Consider the following 12,405-nt stretch of genomic DNA (forward strand, 5'->3'; position numbering starts at 1 on the left):
GCTTTTAAATTTAATTTAACTTTACTTTATTCTATTTAGAGATGGGATCTCACTCTGCCTTCCAGACTGGAGTGCACTAATATAATCACAGCTCACTGTAGCCTCAAACTCCTGGGCCCAAGTGATCCTCCTGCCTCAGCCTCCTGAGTGGCTGGAACCACAGGCACACACCACCATAGCTGGTTAATTTTTTTTTTCTTTTTTTGTAGAGATGGGTGTCTCATTATGTTGCCCAAGCTCGTCTAAAACTCCTGGCCTCAAGTGATCTGCCAGTGTTGGTTCCCCCGAAGTGCTAGAATTACAGGCATGAACAATCAAGTCCAGCCAGAACTGGCTTTTGATAAGATGGGTGGAGGTGGGGTGGTGAGAGGATGCTCTCTTGTTCTCATGAACTATTTCTGTGAAAATACATATTTGATTTCCAAGGAACTTGGAAGCATTTCTCTCTCTCTCTCTCTCCTCTCTCTGTCCTCCTCCCTGCCCCCTAGCATCTATGAATGACCCACAGGTTCAGAAACATACACTCACCACCTGCCTCCTGGTTTCTGGCAGGCTCCTGTTCTCTATTAGTGGGACTAGCCTTGTGATTACACACACACACAAAGCTCCTTTGATATAGTATTTTTGACTCATTTCTACTCAAAGATCATACTGAATTTTCAATTGAATGGAATAATTTTCTACAAACAATTTCTAATTTTTAGGGCCTCATAATTAAACCTGACAGGTCATTTGGGAAAATGTAAACATGAAATATTTCCCTTTCTTATTCCCATTGCTTTAATATCATCGACATCTTCAGAAACAAGTCACATGTTCAAATAAGGGCTCTAAGTCATGTTATCTTGAGTTAGTCAAGAATGTATGGGAAATATATTCATATAGTATTTAATTTTAGAAGTCTGTCTAATGGGTATAGTCATAAACAAATTATGCATTTTAAGTGCAAAGAAACCTTTTGATAAAATAACTAATTTTCAATGTTGCCTCAAAATGAATTAAAGTCACTACTATGCAATCATTCAATTCAGAATTTAAAAGATTTTTTAGAAGTTTGCCTTACTTAATTTTTTAGTTATTTGATACAAATATGTATCTCTAGAGAGTATTACTATACATTACTCAATGACATTTAAAATTTTGTACTCACCATGGAAGAATAAATTGGAAGCTCCTTGTATGGGTTAACAAGCAAAAGGATGTCCCCAATGAATGTCTGTGAAAAAAGGGAGGCCAACAGTTCATGATTCATATAAATAGAATCTTTAAAAAATAAAAATCATATAATTGAAAAATCATTGTATCAAATATAAAAAATGAGAAAAATCTACCTTAATATTTTGTAATTTTAAAAATTTTGTAATTTCTTTTAAAGTTTGGAATTTAAAATATTAAATGAATTAAATAATTCAAATTAAATAAAACGGGCTTTATTTCACTGAACATATAAGAAATGATATAGTTAAATCCTGGGAGGTTGAGGCTACAGTAAGCTGAGTCTCATCAATGAATTCCAGTCTGGGTGAAAGATTGAGATCCTGTCTCAAAAATGCAAAAACAAAAACAAAAACAAAAAAACAATCAAACAAAAATCATGTTGTATCCCTTAAAAATATGCAATTTAAAAAAAGCTTATTTTTAATTAAAAAGATATTGAAGTCGCTAGTAGATACCTACAAAATCAGCAAACATTAGGACATTTTTCAATTTATCTGAAAATAACTCATGAGTTAAAAAGGAATTAAAACACAAATAAGACTATTTCTATTATAACATATCATAACTTGTGTGATGCAACTAAAGCTCTACTTAAGATAAAAATTATAATCTAGAATACAAGTTAGGAAAGAAAAAAGGAGTCATAATTAATGCTTTAAGTATCAACTTCAAGGAGTTTAAAAAGTATGTCAATTATAAAGAAAGAAATGAGTAAAATAAATAATCAAAATTAAAGCATAAATCAATGAGATAGGGAGAAAAAAGTCAAAAGGTGATCCTTTGAAAAAATTACAATTTACCCCAGCAAAATTGATTCAGAAAACAAGAGGAAATGCACAAACTACCAATAGCAATCAATAATATAACATCACTACAGATCCTACAGACATAAAAACAGGTGAAGATGGTACTATGAACCATATTGTAGCCACTACGTTTGGAAATTTAGGTCAAGTAGATAACAATCCTAGGAAAAGACATCATACCAAAACTAACACAATAAAAGACATAAATTCTGGTTAGTTATTTCCCTATTCAGTAAGCTGAATCTATGTCTAAAATATTTTTCCACAAAGAAAACGCAGACTTCACTGTTAAATTCTTTCCAACATTGATATACAAAATAAACAAATATTCTTCAAATTATTTCAGAAAATAACAGAAAAGGAACACTTCCCATTTTAAGAAGATCACATAAAATTGACATTAGAATCTAATAGAAATTTTGTGATAAAGGAAAATTACAGATTGAACTCTCTCATTAAAATACATGTAAAAATCCTAAGCAAAATATTGAAAAATTGAACCCAGCAATTTAGTAAAAATGATAATACATCTCAGCCAAATAGCTTTATGCTAGAAATGAAAGTTTGATTTCATATTTGAAAATCAACTCCTGTAACTGATAATACTTTAAAAAAAAAGCCTTAAAATGACATATGCTCATCTCTATAAACAGAGATAAAGCATTTAACAGTATCCAATGCTTATTATTGATTAAAAAATAACTTTGAAAACCATGAATATAATGAGAATTCCTTAATCTAATGAAAAGTAATGATACCTATGGCATAGCTACTGAAAATAACTTTCTTAATGTTGAAACACTCAAAGCTTTTTTTCTGGGATTGGCAATATATAGGGCACATATTATTGCCACTTCCAGTCTTTGTAGTGAAGTTCTATCTCACAAAATAATGTAAGAAAAAAGGGTATGACTTTTTTTAAAAAAAGAAATCAAATTCATCATTTGCAGACTATATGACATTGATGGTGAAAACCAATGAAATGTTTATGTAAATTTACACTGACATATAACTTTAGCAAGTTTGATGGATAAAAAGTGAATATAAAAAATTCAAAATTGTATTCTCTATATATTACCCATGAACAATTAGAAAATTAATTTTTCTTCTTGTTTTCCATCAAACAAACAAACAGGCAAACATTTATTATGTCCTCAAAACATGAAGAATGTTAAGAAACAAATTTAATACATACGGGAAAGACTTCTACACCAAAAAAATTAAAATTGCTCCAGAGAAATTAAAGATGGCCAAAAGAAGGACTATAATATTCTGTGAAATGAAAAAATCAAATATTGTAAAAATCTCAATTATTTCTACTTAATCTATGTATCTGATGCCATATCAATAAAAATCCAATTGAAATTGTTAAATTGACTTTAAAAAGTATGCATGAATCAAAAGTCATGATTAGCTAATACATGTTTAAGAACAAACTTAAGGGACAAACAAATTTGCCAGGACTATATAGCCGCAATGATTAAGATATTTTGGGATTGATTTATAAACACATGGACCAATACAAAAGAAGACAGATTCCAGAACATGGACTCACTCTCTGTGGTCACCTGTTTAGGACAAAGGTTCTGTGGCCAGGCAGTGGGGAGACCCATGTAGGAAAAATTTTCATCTGGATCCTCCTTTTACCATTGTGAAATCACTTCCACATGGGAAATACAATATGCCTTGGGTTTGGGCCATAATCCCAAAAAACACCATAATCCCAAAAAACAACATAATTCTCAACGCTGAAATCCCAGAAGAGTGAAATACCTAAAGTCCAAAATTCTACAAGTGAAAATCACAATGTAACTCTTCTGTATACCACAAAAAACACAATAATCCCTTCCTCAGAATTCAGATTTCAGATTCCAGGATTTTAACAATTAGAATTTTATTCTTTCAGGATTGTGATGTGCAGGATTATATATATTTGTGATTTTAAACTTTGGGTATTTTGATTTTTGGGGATTTCAATCTTTTGAGATTTCAACATTCTGAATTATGGCATTGGGAATGTGTCTTTAAGAATTATGATCAGCACCAAAATACTTTAAATGTAAATGCTAAAATAATCAACCTTTATAAAGAAAATATAGGAAAATATTTTCTTAACCAAAGCCAAGTTTTCTTAAACAGGCCACAAAAAATATGAACCCTAAATAATCTGCAAAACTGTACACTTTTCATTTAAATACACTATTTGAAGAGTACAATATGAGCCATAAACTGGGCTCTCGATATGTATGTCCCTCAACAAAAAGAGTATCTTGAATATGTAAAAACTCCTATATATCAAGAAGAAAAAGAAAGAAAACTCATTTTTAATGGCCCCAGAGAAATATTTATGTGGGCCAAAAAATAAAAAGGTATACAACTGTCTACATTATTCATAATTACCAAAAAAAGTGAAAATAACTCAAAGGTTCCTCAACTGTAGAGTGGATAAATTAGTAGTTTACTGTATAATAATAAAAATTAGTTGGTTTTATAAGCAACAGTATAGCTGAATATTATTAGAAACATAATAATGAAAGGAATACTACAAAAGAGATTGCATTCATGTAAAGTTAAAAGACACAGACAAAACCAATCTATAGTTGTCAATGTCAGAACATTTTGTAATGACTAAATGTGGATTGGGGAAGGACCTTCTCTTCTATTTCACTATGAAGCTACAGGTTATGTGGATGTGTTCATGAAATAAAAGTTCCTTACGCCACACACTAATGAGTTGTGCATTACTTTGTTTTTGTGTTGATATTCAATAAAACATTTACGTAAAAGAAGGATTGCTCAGTTTTCTACACCCAAATAAATAAGAAATAAAAGTGAAATCATACATCTGAAGAGGATCTTACTAATGCATTATCTGAAAACTGCTGTTAAATTCCAGATAAAAAAAAGTAGTGCTAGAAAACAGATTGTGACTGAATTTAGAAATGTGTTGATTAAAGAAGATGAGACATTTATAAAGCAAATAATTAATACTTCTAAAATTGCATTCTTCTATTGAGGTATAATTTTTAAATTGGGGGTCTGATTTTTGAAGGTATTTGAGACTGTCTTTGAAAATCCATTTTGAGAGAAATAAAAATGATTTATAATAATGTGAATTAATGTTACCGTAAAGTCATAGAGTATAATTTTATATAAATCATCAAAAGGAAGGAGGCTGTTTCAATGAAATGGAGCATTTTAAAGGTAATGCAGATAAATACTTTTTTAAATTGGAAAAATAATAAGAATTCCTTCAACTCATTTTTCTAATATATTAAGGTTCTTCTCCCCCACAGCATACTTGTTAAGTACTCAAAAGGGTCTTTTAGATGGAGTGGAATGATCTGGAACTACACAGCAGGTATTGCATAGCATAACACAGTATGTCATAGATGAAGCTCTGGATAAGCAGGCAAGGGGCACTATTAGCTTGAGGAAAATGTATGCATTTATATAACTTCAAATATCCTTGAAATGAGAGAAATCTCAATCTCTGACACCAACTTGTCAATATTAGCCTCTTGAAATGCTCTTAAACACAGGACCTAACAGTTTATGTGTTCTCTTTTCTACACAACCTTGGCCAAAATATATATATATATATATATATATTTTGACTTTTTTTTGAGATAGAGTGTCCCTCTGTCACCCAAGTTTGGAGTACAGTGGTGCAATCTCAGCTCACTGCAACCTCTGACTCCCTGGTTCAAGTGATTCTCCTGCCTCAGGCTCCTGAGTAGCTGGGATTACAGGAATATGCTACCATGTCCGGCTAATTTTTTTTATTTTTAGTAGCGATGAAGTTTCACCATGTTGACCAAGATGGTCTCGATCTCTAGACCTCATGATCCACCTGCTTCAGCCTTCCAAAGTGCTGGGATTATAGGTGTGAGCCACTGCGCCCGGTCTGTTTTTATAGTTTTTAATAATAGCCATTAAGACTGTATCTCAGTGTGGTTTTGACTTGTATTTCTCTAATGATCAGTGATGTTGAGGGGTTTTTTTTATGTGTTTATTGGCTGCATGTATGTCTTCTTTTGAGAAATGTCTGTTCATGTCCTTTGTCCACTTTTTTTTTTTTTTTTTTTTTTTTTTTTGATATGGGGTCTCCCTCTGTCACCCAGGCTAGAGTGCAGGGGCATGATCTTAGCTCACTGCAACCTCCACCTCCTAGGTTCAAGTGATTTTCCTGCCTCAACCTCCCCAGTAGCTGGCATTACGGATGCCCACCATGACGTCCTGCTAATTTTTGTATTTCTAGTAGAGAGGGTTTCACCATGTTGGTCAGGCTGGTCTCGAACTCCTGACCTCAAGTGATCCACCCTCCTTGGCCTCCCAAAGCTCTGGGATTATAGGCATGAGCCTCCACACCCAGGTTTGCCCATTTTTTAATGGGGTTGCTTTTGTCTTGTAAATTCAAGTTCCTTATAGATGCTGAATATTAGACCTTTATCAGATATATAGTTTGCAATTATTTTCTCCTAGTCTGTAGGTTGTCAGTTTACTCTGTTGATAGTAATTTTGCTGTGCAGAAGCTCTTAAGTTTAATTAGATCCCACTTGTCAATTTTTGCTTTTGTTATGATGGCTTTTGATATCTTTGTCATAAAATCTTTGGCCATTGCTATGTTGAGGATCGTACTGCCTAGATTGTCTTCCAGGGTTTTTATAGTCTGGGGTTTTACATTGATGCCTTCAATCCATCTTGAGTTGATTTTGGTGTACGGGGTGAGGGAGGGGTCTAGCTTCACTCTTCTGCATATGGTTAGCCAGTTATCCCAGCACCATTTATTGAAGACGGAGTCTTTTCCCCATTGCTTGTTTTTGCCAGCTTTGTCCAAGAACAGATGGTCATAGATGTGCAGCACTTATACACCGTGGGTGGGAGTGTAAATTAGTTCAACCGTTGTGGAAAGCAGTATGGTGATACCTCAAAGAGCTAAAAGCAGAACTACCATTCGACCCAGCAATCCCATTTCTGGGTATACACCCAGAGAAATATAAATCATTCTACCATAAAGATACATGCACATGACTGTTCACTGCAACACTATTCACAATAGAAAGGCACAGAATCAAGCTAAATGCCAATAAATGACAGACTGGATAAAGAAAGAATGGTACATATGCATCATGGGGTAAAACGCAGCCATAAAAAATAACAAAATCATGTCTTTTTCGGAAACATGGATGGAGCTGGAGGCTATCATCCTTAGCAAACTAACACAGAAACAGAAAACCAAACTCATGCTCTTATAAGTGAGAGCTATAATGATAAGAACTTATGAACGCAAAGAAGGAAACAATAGTGACTGGGGTGAGGAGGCTGGAATGGGGGTGAGGAGCAGAAAATATAACGATTGGACACTGAACTTGATACGTGGGCTATGAAATAATCTGCACAACAAACCCCCATGACACATATTTACTTATGAACCAAATCTTTACAACCCAAACCTAAAATGAAAGTTAAAAAGAAGAGGCTCTGCGACATCAACCTGGGTCACCCCAAGTGGCACAGTAAATGGCTGCAATGAGCCAGGCTGTGCACCAGGAGCTTCCAAGCCAAGTTTCATTGCTCTGGTTTGCTTGGTGCCAATTACAATATATTTGTTTCAGAACTCTCTTGCCTAACCGGATGTTACAGAAGGTCCTGTGTTTATTTTGTGGCTTTTTAAAAAATGAGTCTCCGTTGGGCGCAGTGGCTCACGCCTGTAATCCCAGCATTTTGGGAGGCCGAGGCGGATGGATCATGAGGTCAAGAGATCGAGACCATCTTGGTCAACATGGTGAAACCCCATCTCTACTAAAAATACAAAAAATTAGCTGGGCATGGTGGCGTGTGCCTGTAATCCCAGCTACTCAGGAGGCTGAGGCAGGAGAATTGCCTGTACCCAGGAAGCGGAGGTTGCGGTGAGCCGAGATCGCACCATTGCACTGCAGCCTGGGTAACAAGAGCAAAACTCCATCTCAAATAATAATAATAATAATAATAAGTCTCAAGTCCCACTAATGTCCTTGTAAAATAATACTTCCAGCAAAGTTCTTTGCTGTCCATAAAGGAATTTGACTGAATATTCTGTTCCCTCTGGTACTGTTGGCAGTAAGTATTCAGAGAATGCAACGCTTGTATTTTGTGCATTTCCTGGTAAGCGTGTGTCTTAACACCTGCAGTTCATTATCTGTTTGAAGTTTTGAGAACTTCCTAATACTACAGACTATGGAAACTCCCTAATCTAACATCCAAACAGAAGGTTATACACTTAGTAAAAAAGCAATTTACAATCTGTTTTGAAAGATCACATTATAAAACAAATCAGACTGTAGCAAAAAGAGATGAAAATCCTGGTCAAATGATTAAGTCAGCTAAAATATTTTATCTTTGCTCTGAAAAAAGTCATCGCTCAACCCTCAGTTGTTTGCTATGGATAAATATATATTAACTTCTTTCTCTTGTCTAAAAATGAGGATTTGGTGGAGGAAGTCTACTCACATTCAATATTTATTGGGAACCTATTATGGGTCATATATAGCAGTGAATGAAACGAGAATTCTTTCCCTTATAGAGCTTGCATTCTAGTGAGTATGGGTATGAAAGAGAGAGAAAGAGAGACAGAAAGGGGGAGAGAGAGAGAGAGAGAGAGAGAGAGAGAGAGAGAGAGAAATAGAGACAGAAAGGGGGAGAGAGAGAGAGAGAAAGAGAGTGGGAGAGTGTGTGTGTGTGTGTGTAAGAAGAATCAGCACATGGTATTTATAAGAATCTAAATAAGAAAAACATACAGCATGTTAGAGAGTGGTTAAGTTTGTGGACGAAACACATCAAGGCGCAGCTGGCCTCCAGAAGCGGTGACACTGCTGTGAAGCCCTGAAGGGAGGAGGAACAGGCAAATGGTGGTCAAACCACTCAGCACCTCTGTGCAGGCCACACTCACAAGACACCAAGGCCAGCAATGTGGCCAGGACAGAGGCACCCAGGGGAGGGTGCCAGCATCTGACATCAGAACTTCCAAAGGCAAGAGGAAAGAGTAGAGGCCTTATGAGCCATTCCTCAGACTCTGGCTTTAGTGAACTGGACATCCTTTTAATAGAAATGTGTCGTAATGCAACGTACATTCTAACAATGTTACCCTGGCTTTTGGGTTGAGGATAGAAGGGAGACCAAGAGAAGCCCAGACACTTATTTGCAGTATAAAAATGCAAGTGCGAAATGCAATCGCTGTAATAAGATATGTGTCTGGAGGCAGCAGTGGGGGTGATCTTCTGTTTGTAACTTCAAGGTAGGGCTGGTGACATTTGCCCGGAAATCACGTGTGGAGGGCGGAAGGAAAACAAGCACCAACAGTCTTACCAAGGGCATTGGCCTGACAGGGGACACGAGTGGGGCTGCCGTGAGCCAGGGTGGACAGGCCGTGAGAAGCGCAGGTGGGAAGAGCTCAGATGACCAAATTCCGGTATTTGGATTTTGAGATTTCTACTAACCTAGTGCTTTCCTATTTGTGGGGAAGGATCACTTGCTTTCAGTCCCAATTAATTATGGACTGATACCTTTGTAAAACATAAGACAATGAACTACTAGAAAAATGTGATTAAAAGTCATACGAAGTGAAATCTCTGATTCTTATTAGCTCCAACAGATAGGAATTAAACCAACAGACTGCTGGAAGAGTTTCTATAAAAACACGTATTTTTGGCCAGGTGCGGTGGCTCAAGGCTATAGTCCCAGCACTGTGGGAGGCCGAGGCGGGCGGATCATGAGGTCAAGAGATCGAGACCATCTTGGTCAACATGGTGAAACACTGTTTCTACTAAAAATACAAAAAATTAGCTGGGCATGGTGGTGCGTGCCTGTAATCCCAGCTACTCAGGAGGCTGAGGCAGGAGAATTGCCTGAACCCAGGAGGTGGAGGTTGCGGTGAGCCGAGATTACACCATTGCACTCCAGCCTGGGTAACAAGAGCGAAACTCCGTCTCAAAAAAACAAAAAACAAAAAACAAAAAACAAAAACACTTATTTTCATTACACACTTAATAAAAAATTCATATATCTACTAGTCCACAGACTACACATTGGGAAGCACACATTATTGTTTAATCCATAATGTTTCAATTGCTTGTCTACCTATTAGATGTGATTTCAGATACCATAATGTACAGCACTCCTATTACACAATTGATCCTAATCAATTGAGGTTTTCTGGACTTTAGGAATGGAGCAGAGGAAACCCATGCCTCACACAGCGGTAAATTTATGTTATATGAATGTTAGCAAAGCAGAGAGCAGTATTCGTAGCTCAGACTATCAAGAAAGAGAGAGAAACTGAGTATAAAAAATTATTTAAGAAGATAGTCCACTGTATGGAGAAGCTAGAGGCAGGAGTTTGATGAAAACATAGGAAGTATGTGCTGTTTAAGAGTGGAAAGGCAGAAAAACTTATATAACTAATTCCATTTTGTTAAGTGGCTTTTCATGTTCTTGCACGTGGACTAGGATCGTAAACCACTGAGATAATAATGCAAAAACAGCCGTCATGTAGTTTTCAGAACTAACTCTGGGATTACAGGAAAAGTGTATAAACAGTTATGTTTTGTTAAATATTTCTAGGAGAACTGTAGCCCGACAAAGTTCCTGACTCCTCAGACCCTCCCTGGTCCCCAGAGATCTGTAGTCCTTATTCACCTTTTGATACCAACACCCTCCTCTTCTGCAAATGTCCTTCCCATAAACACCCTCTGGGCAGCCTGAAAAATTGGAGAAGGTACATTAGAACACAAGTTTACCACCTTCTCAGTGTTTCTGGCTTTCCAAACAAACCCACTTTTCCTCCTATCAACCTCATCTCTGGTGTTTGGCTTTTGAGCGGCCCCAGAACGCAGCGTTAACAAACTACCACTGAGTCACAGAATAACAAACTGTGACAAATTCTCTAAAGAAAGATAGTCCATGATGGTGTAATCTGGAAGCTCTGGAAAGGTTGACTTAAAAAATGGAGACTATCTGAGAGGGAGTTTATAAAGCTAAGTATTTTATGCAGTAGAAAGAGGACTTTACTGGAAACAAACAAACAAACAAAAAACAGTCTATGAGGAAGGCAGGCAATAATCAAGTAATTTAGACATAAGAGAAAAGGAGTCCTCAGTGACTGTTTGGAGCAGATTATGAAGATTCCAAACTCTGGAATAAGGGCTGTGGTCTTTGTCCCATGAAAAGTGGGGGGCCATAGAGAAGATTTAAGACTGGGAGTTTTGAGATTACATTTGTGCTTTATAAAAATTACTCTAGTTCATTGTGAGACTGGATTGAACAGGAATGATGAATTCTCCTCTAGAAAGTTAGGAGGCTGTTAGAGAAGGGAAGGCGATGACTTTGATGAGGGTGCTCACCACAGGGGCGGAAAGAAGCAGATTAAATGCATATGTAGATGAAAGGTCACTTTAAAGGCACCAAGGGGTAAAGAAAGACAAAATAATTCAGGCAGTTCCAGGTTTCTATAATTAAGAGTAAAAAAAATAAAAATCACTGCAATACTGGGAAAAAGATGAGAAAATGGAATAAAAATATACACTTTACAAAAGTAACAGGGCAGTAACACAGACCAAAGTAATCAGGTCTCACCACTTTATGCCAATGACATGATTTCATTAATTTTGACAGAAGTATTTAATTTTAAGTATATTTACAGTGGCAGGATATTTATTTAAGCGGTAAGATGCTACATTGCATTTTCATAGGCTAATCAGCATTTGACAATTTATTACTTGTAAGGAAGTCTCAGATTTCACATTTATATGAAAATTACTTAATCAGTTTCTCATTAGATCAGAAAAAAAAGTGTTATCGAAAAGAAATACTGAGTATATGCATAATCAGATTTCTCTATAGACATTCTGATTGAATTGCTCTGTGCTCTGTGTAGAGTATAACAAAATCAGAGAATGAGAGAGAAGAGGAAGAAAAAGAGATGGATTTTGATATTACAAGGTGTCTAAATTGTTATCAGTGTTGGGAAAGTAACACACAAACGAGAATAGAACCACTGTAAATAAATTCTCCATACTGTTTACCATCTGAGTAACATTTTTTGTATTCTACTATCAGGAATCTGTGTATAAATTGCTTACTTTACAAAGACATTTCCTGGAAATTCTGAGCCACAACAGTTTCTCTTCTCAAGCAAATAGAGAGGCAGACTTACATGCATAGTCAATGTATGCTCTTTCACTTTCTGTCCCTGATCTAGGAGGTTCAAGAAAAGTAGAAGAGAAGACAGCATTTTTATAAGTCATGTGCAGATCCTGCTGGTTCTTGCAGATCTTCTGCAGCAACGATGCCAACAGGAAAGTTTAAGAGCAGTACTAGTGCCTGCCCTCAGGGTATTAGTTTA

The 12,405-nt window shown here is 36.1% G+C and overlaps 1 protein-coding gene across 4 annotated transcripts in view; it reads right to left on the reverse strand.

The window, feature by feature from the left end:
• Window positions 1–12,405, reverse strand: part of MYO16 (myosin XVI) — a 695,568-nt gene that overhangs the window by 337,507 nt on the left and 345,656 nt on the right. For all 4 annotated transcript variants that reach the window (XM_074387449.1, XM_074387448.1, XM_074387447.1 and 1 more), the window contains one exon: window positions 1,151–1,216. In XM_074387449.1, the coding sequence (XP_074243550.1) occupies window positions 1,151–1,216 (66 nt within the window). The remainder of the gene's footprint in view (window positions 1–1,150; window positions 1,217–12,405) is intronic.

Source organism: Saimiri boliviensis, chromosome 16, assembly GCF_048565385.1.
Source record: "Saimiri boliviensis isolate mSaiBol1 chromosome 16, mSaiBol1.pri, whole genome shotgun sequence".
NCBI classification, from domain to species: Eukaryota; Metazoa; Chordata; class Mammalia; order Primates; family Cebidae; genus Saimiri; species Saimiri boliviensis.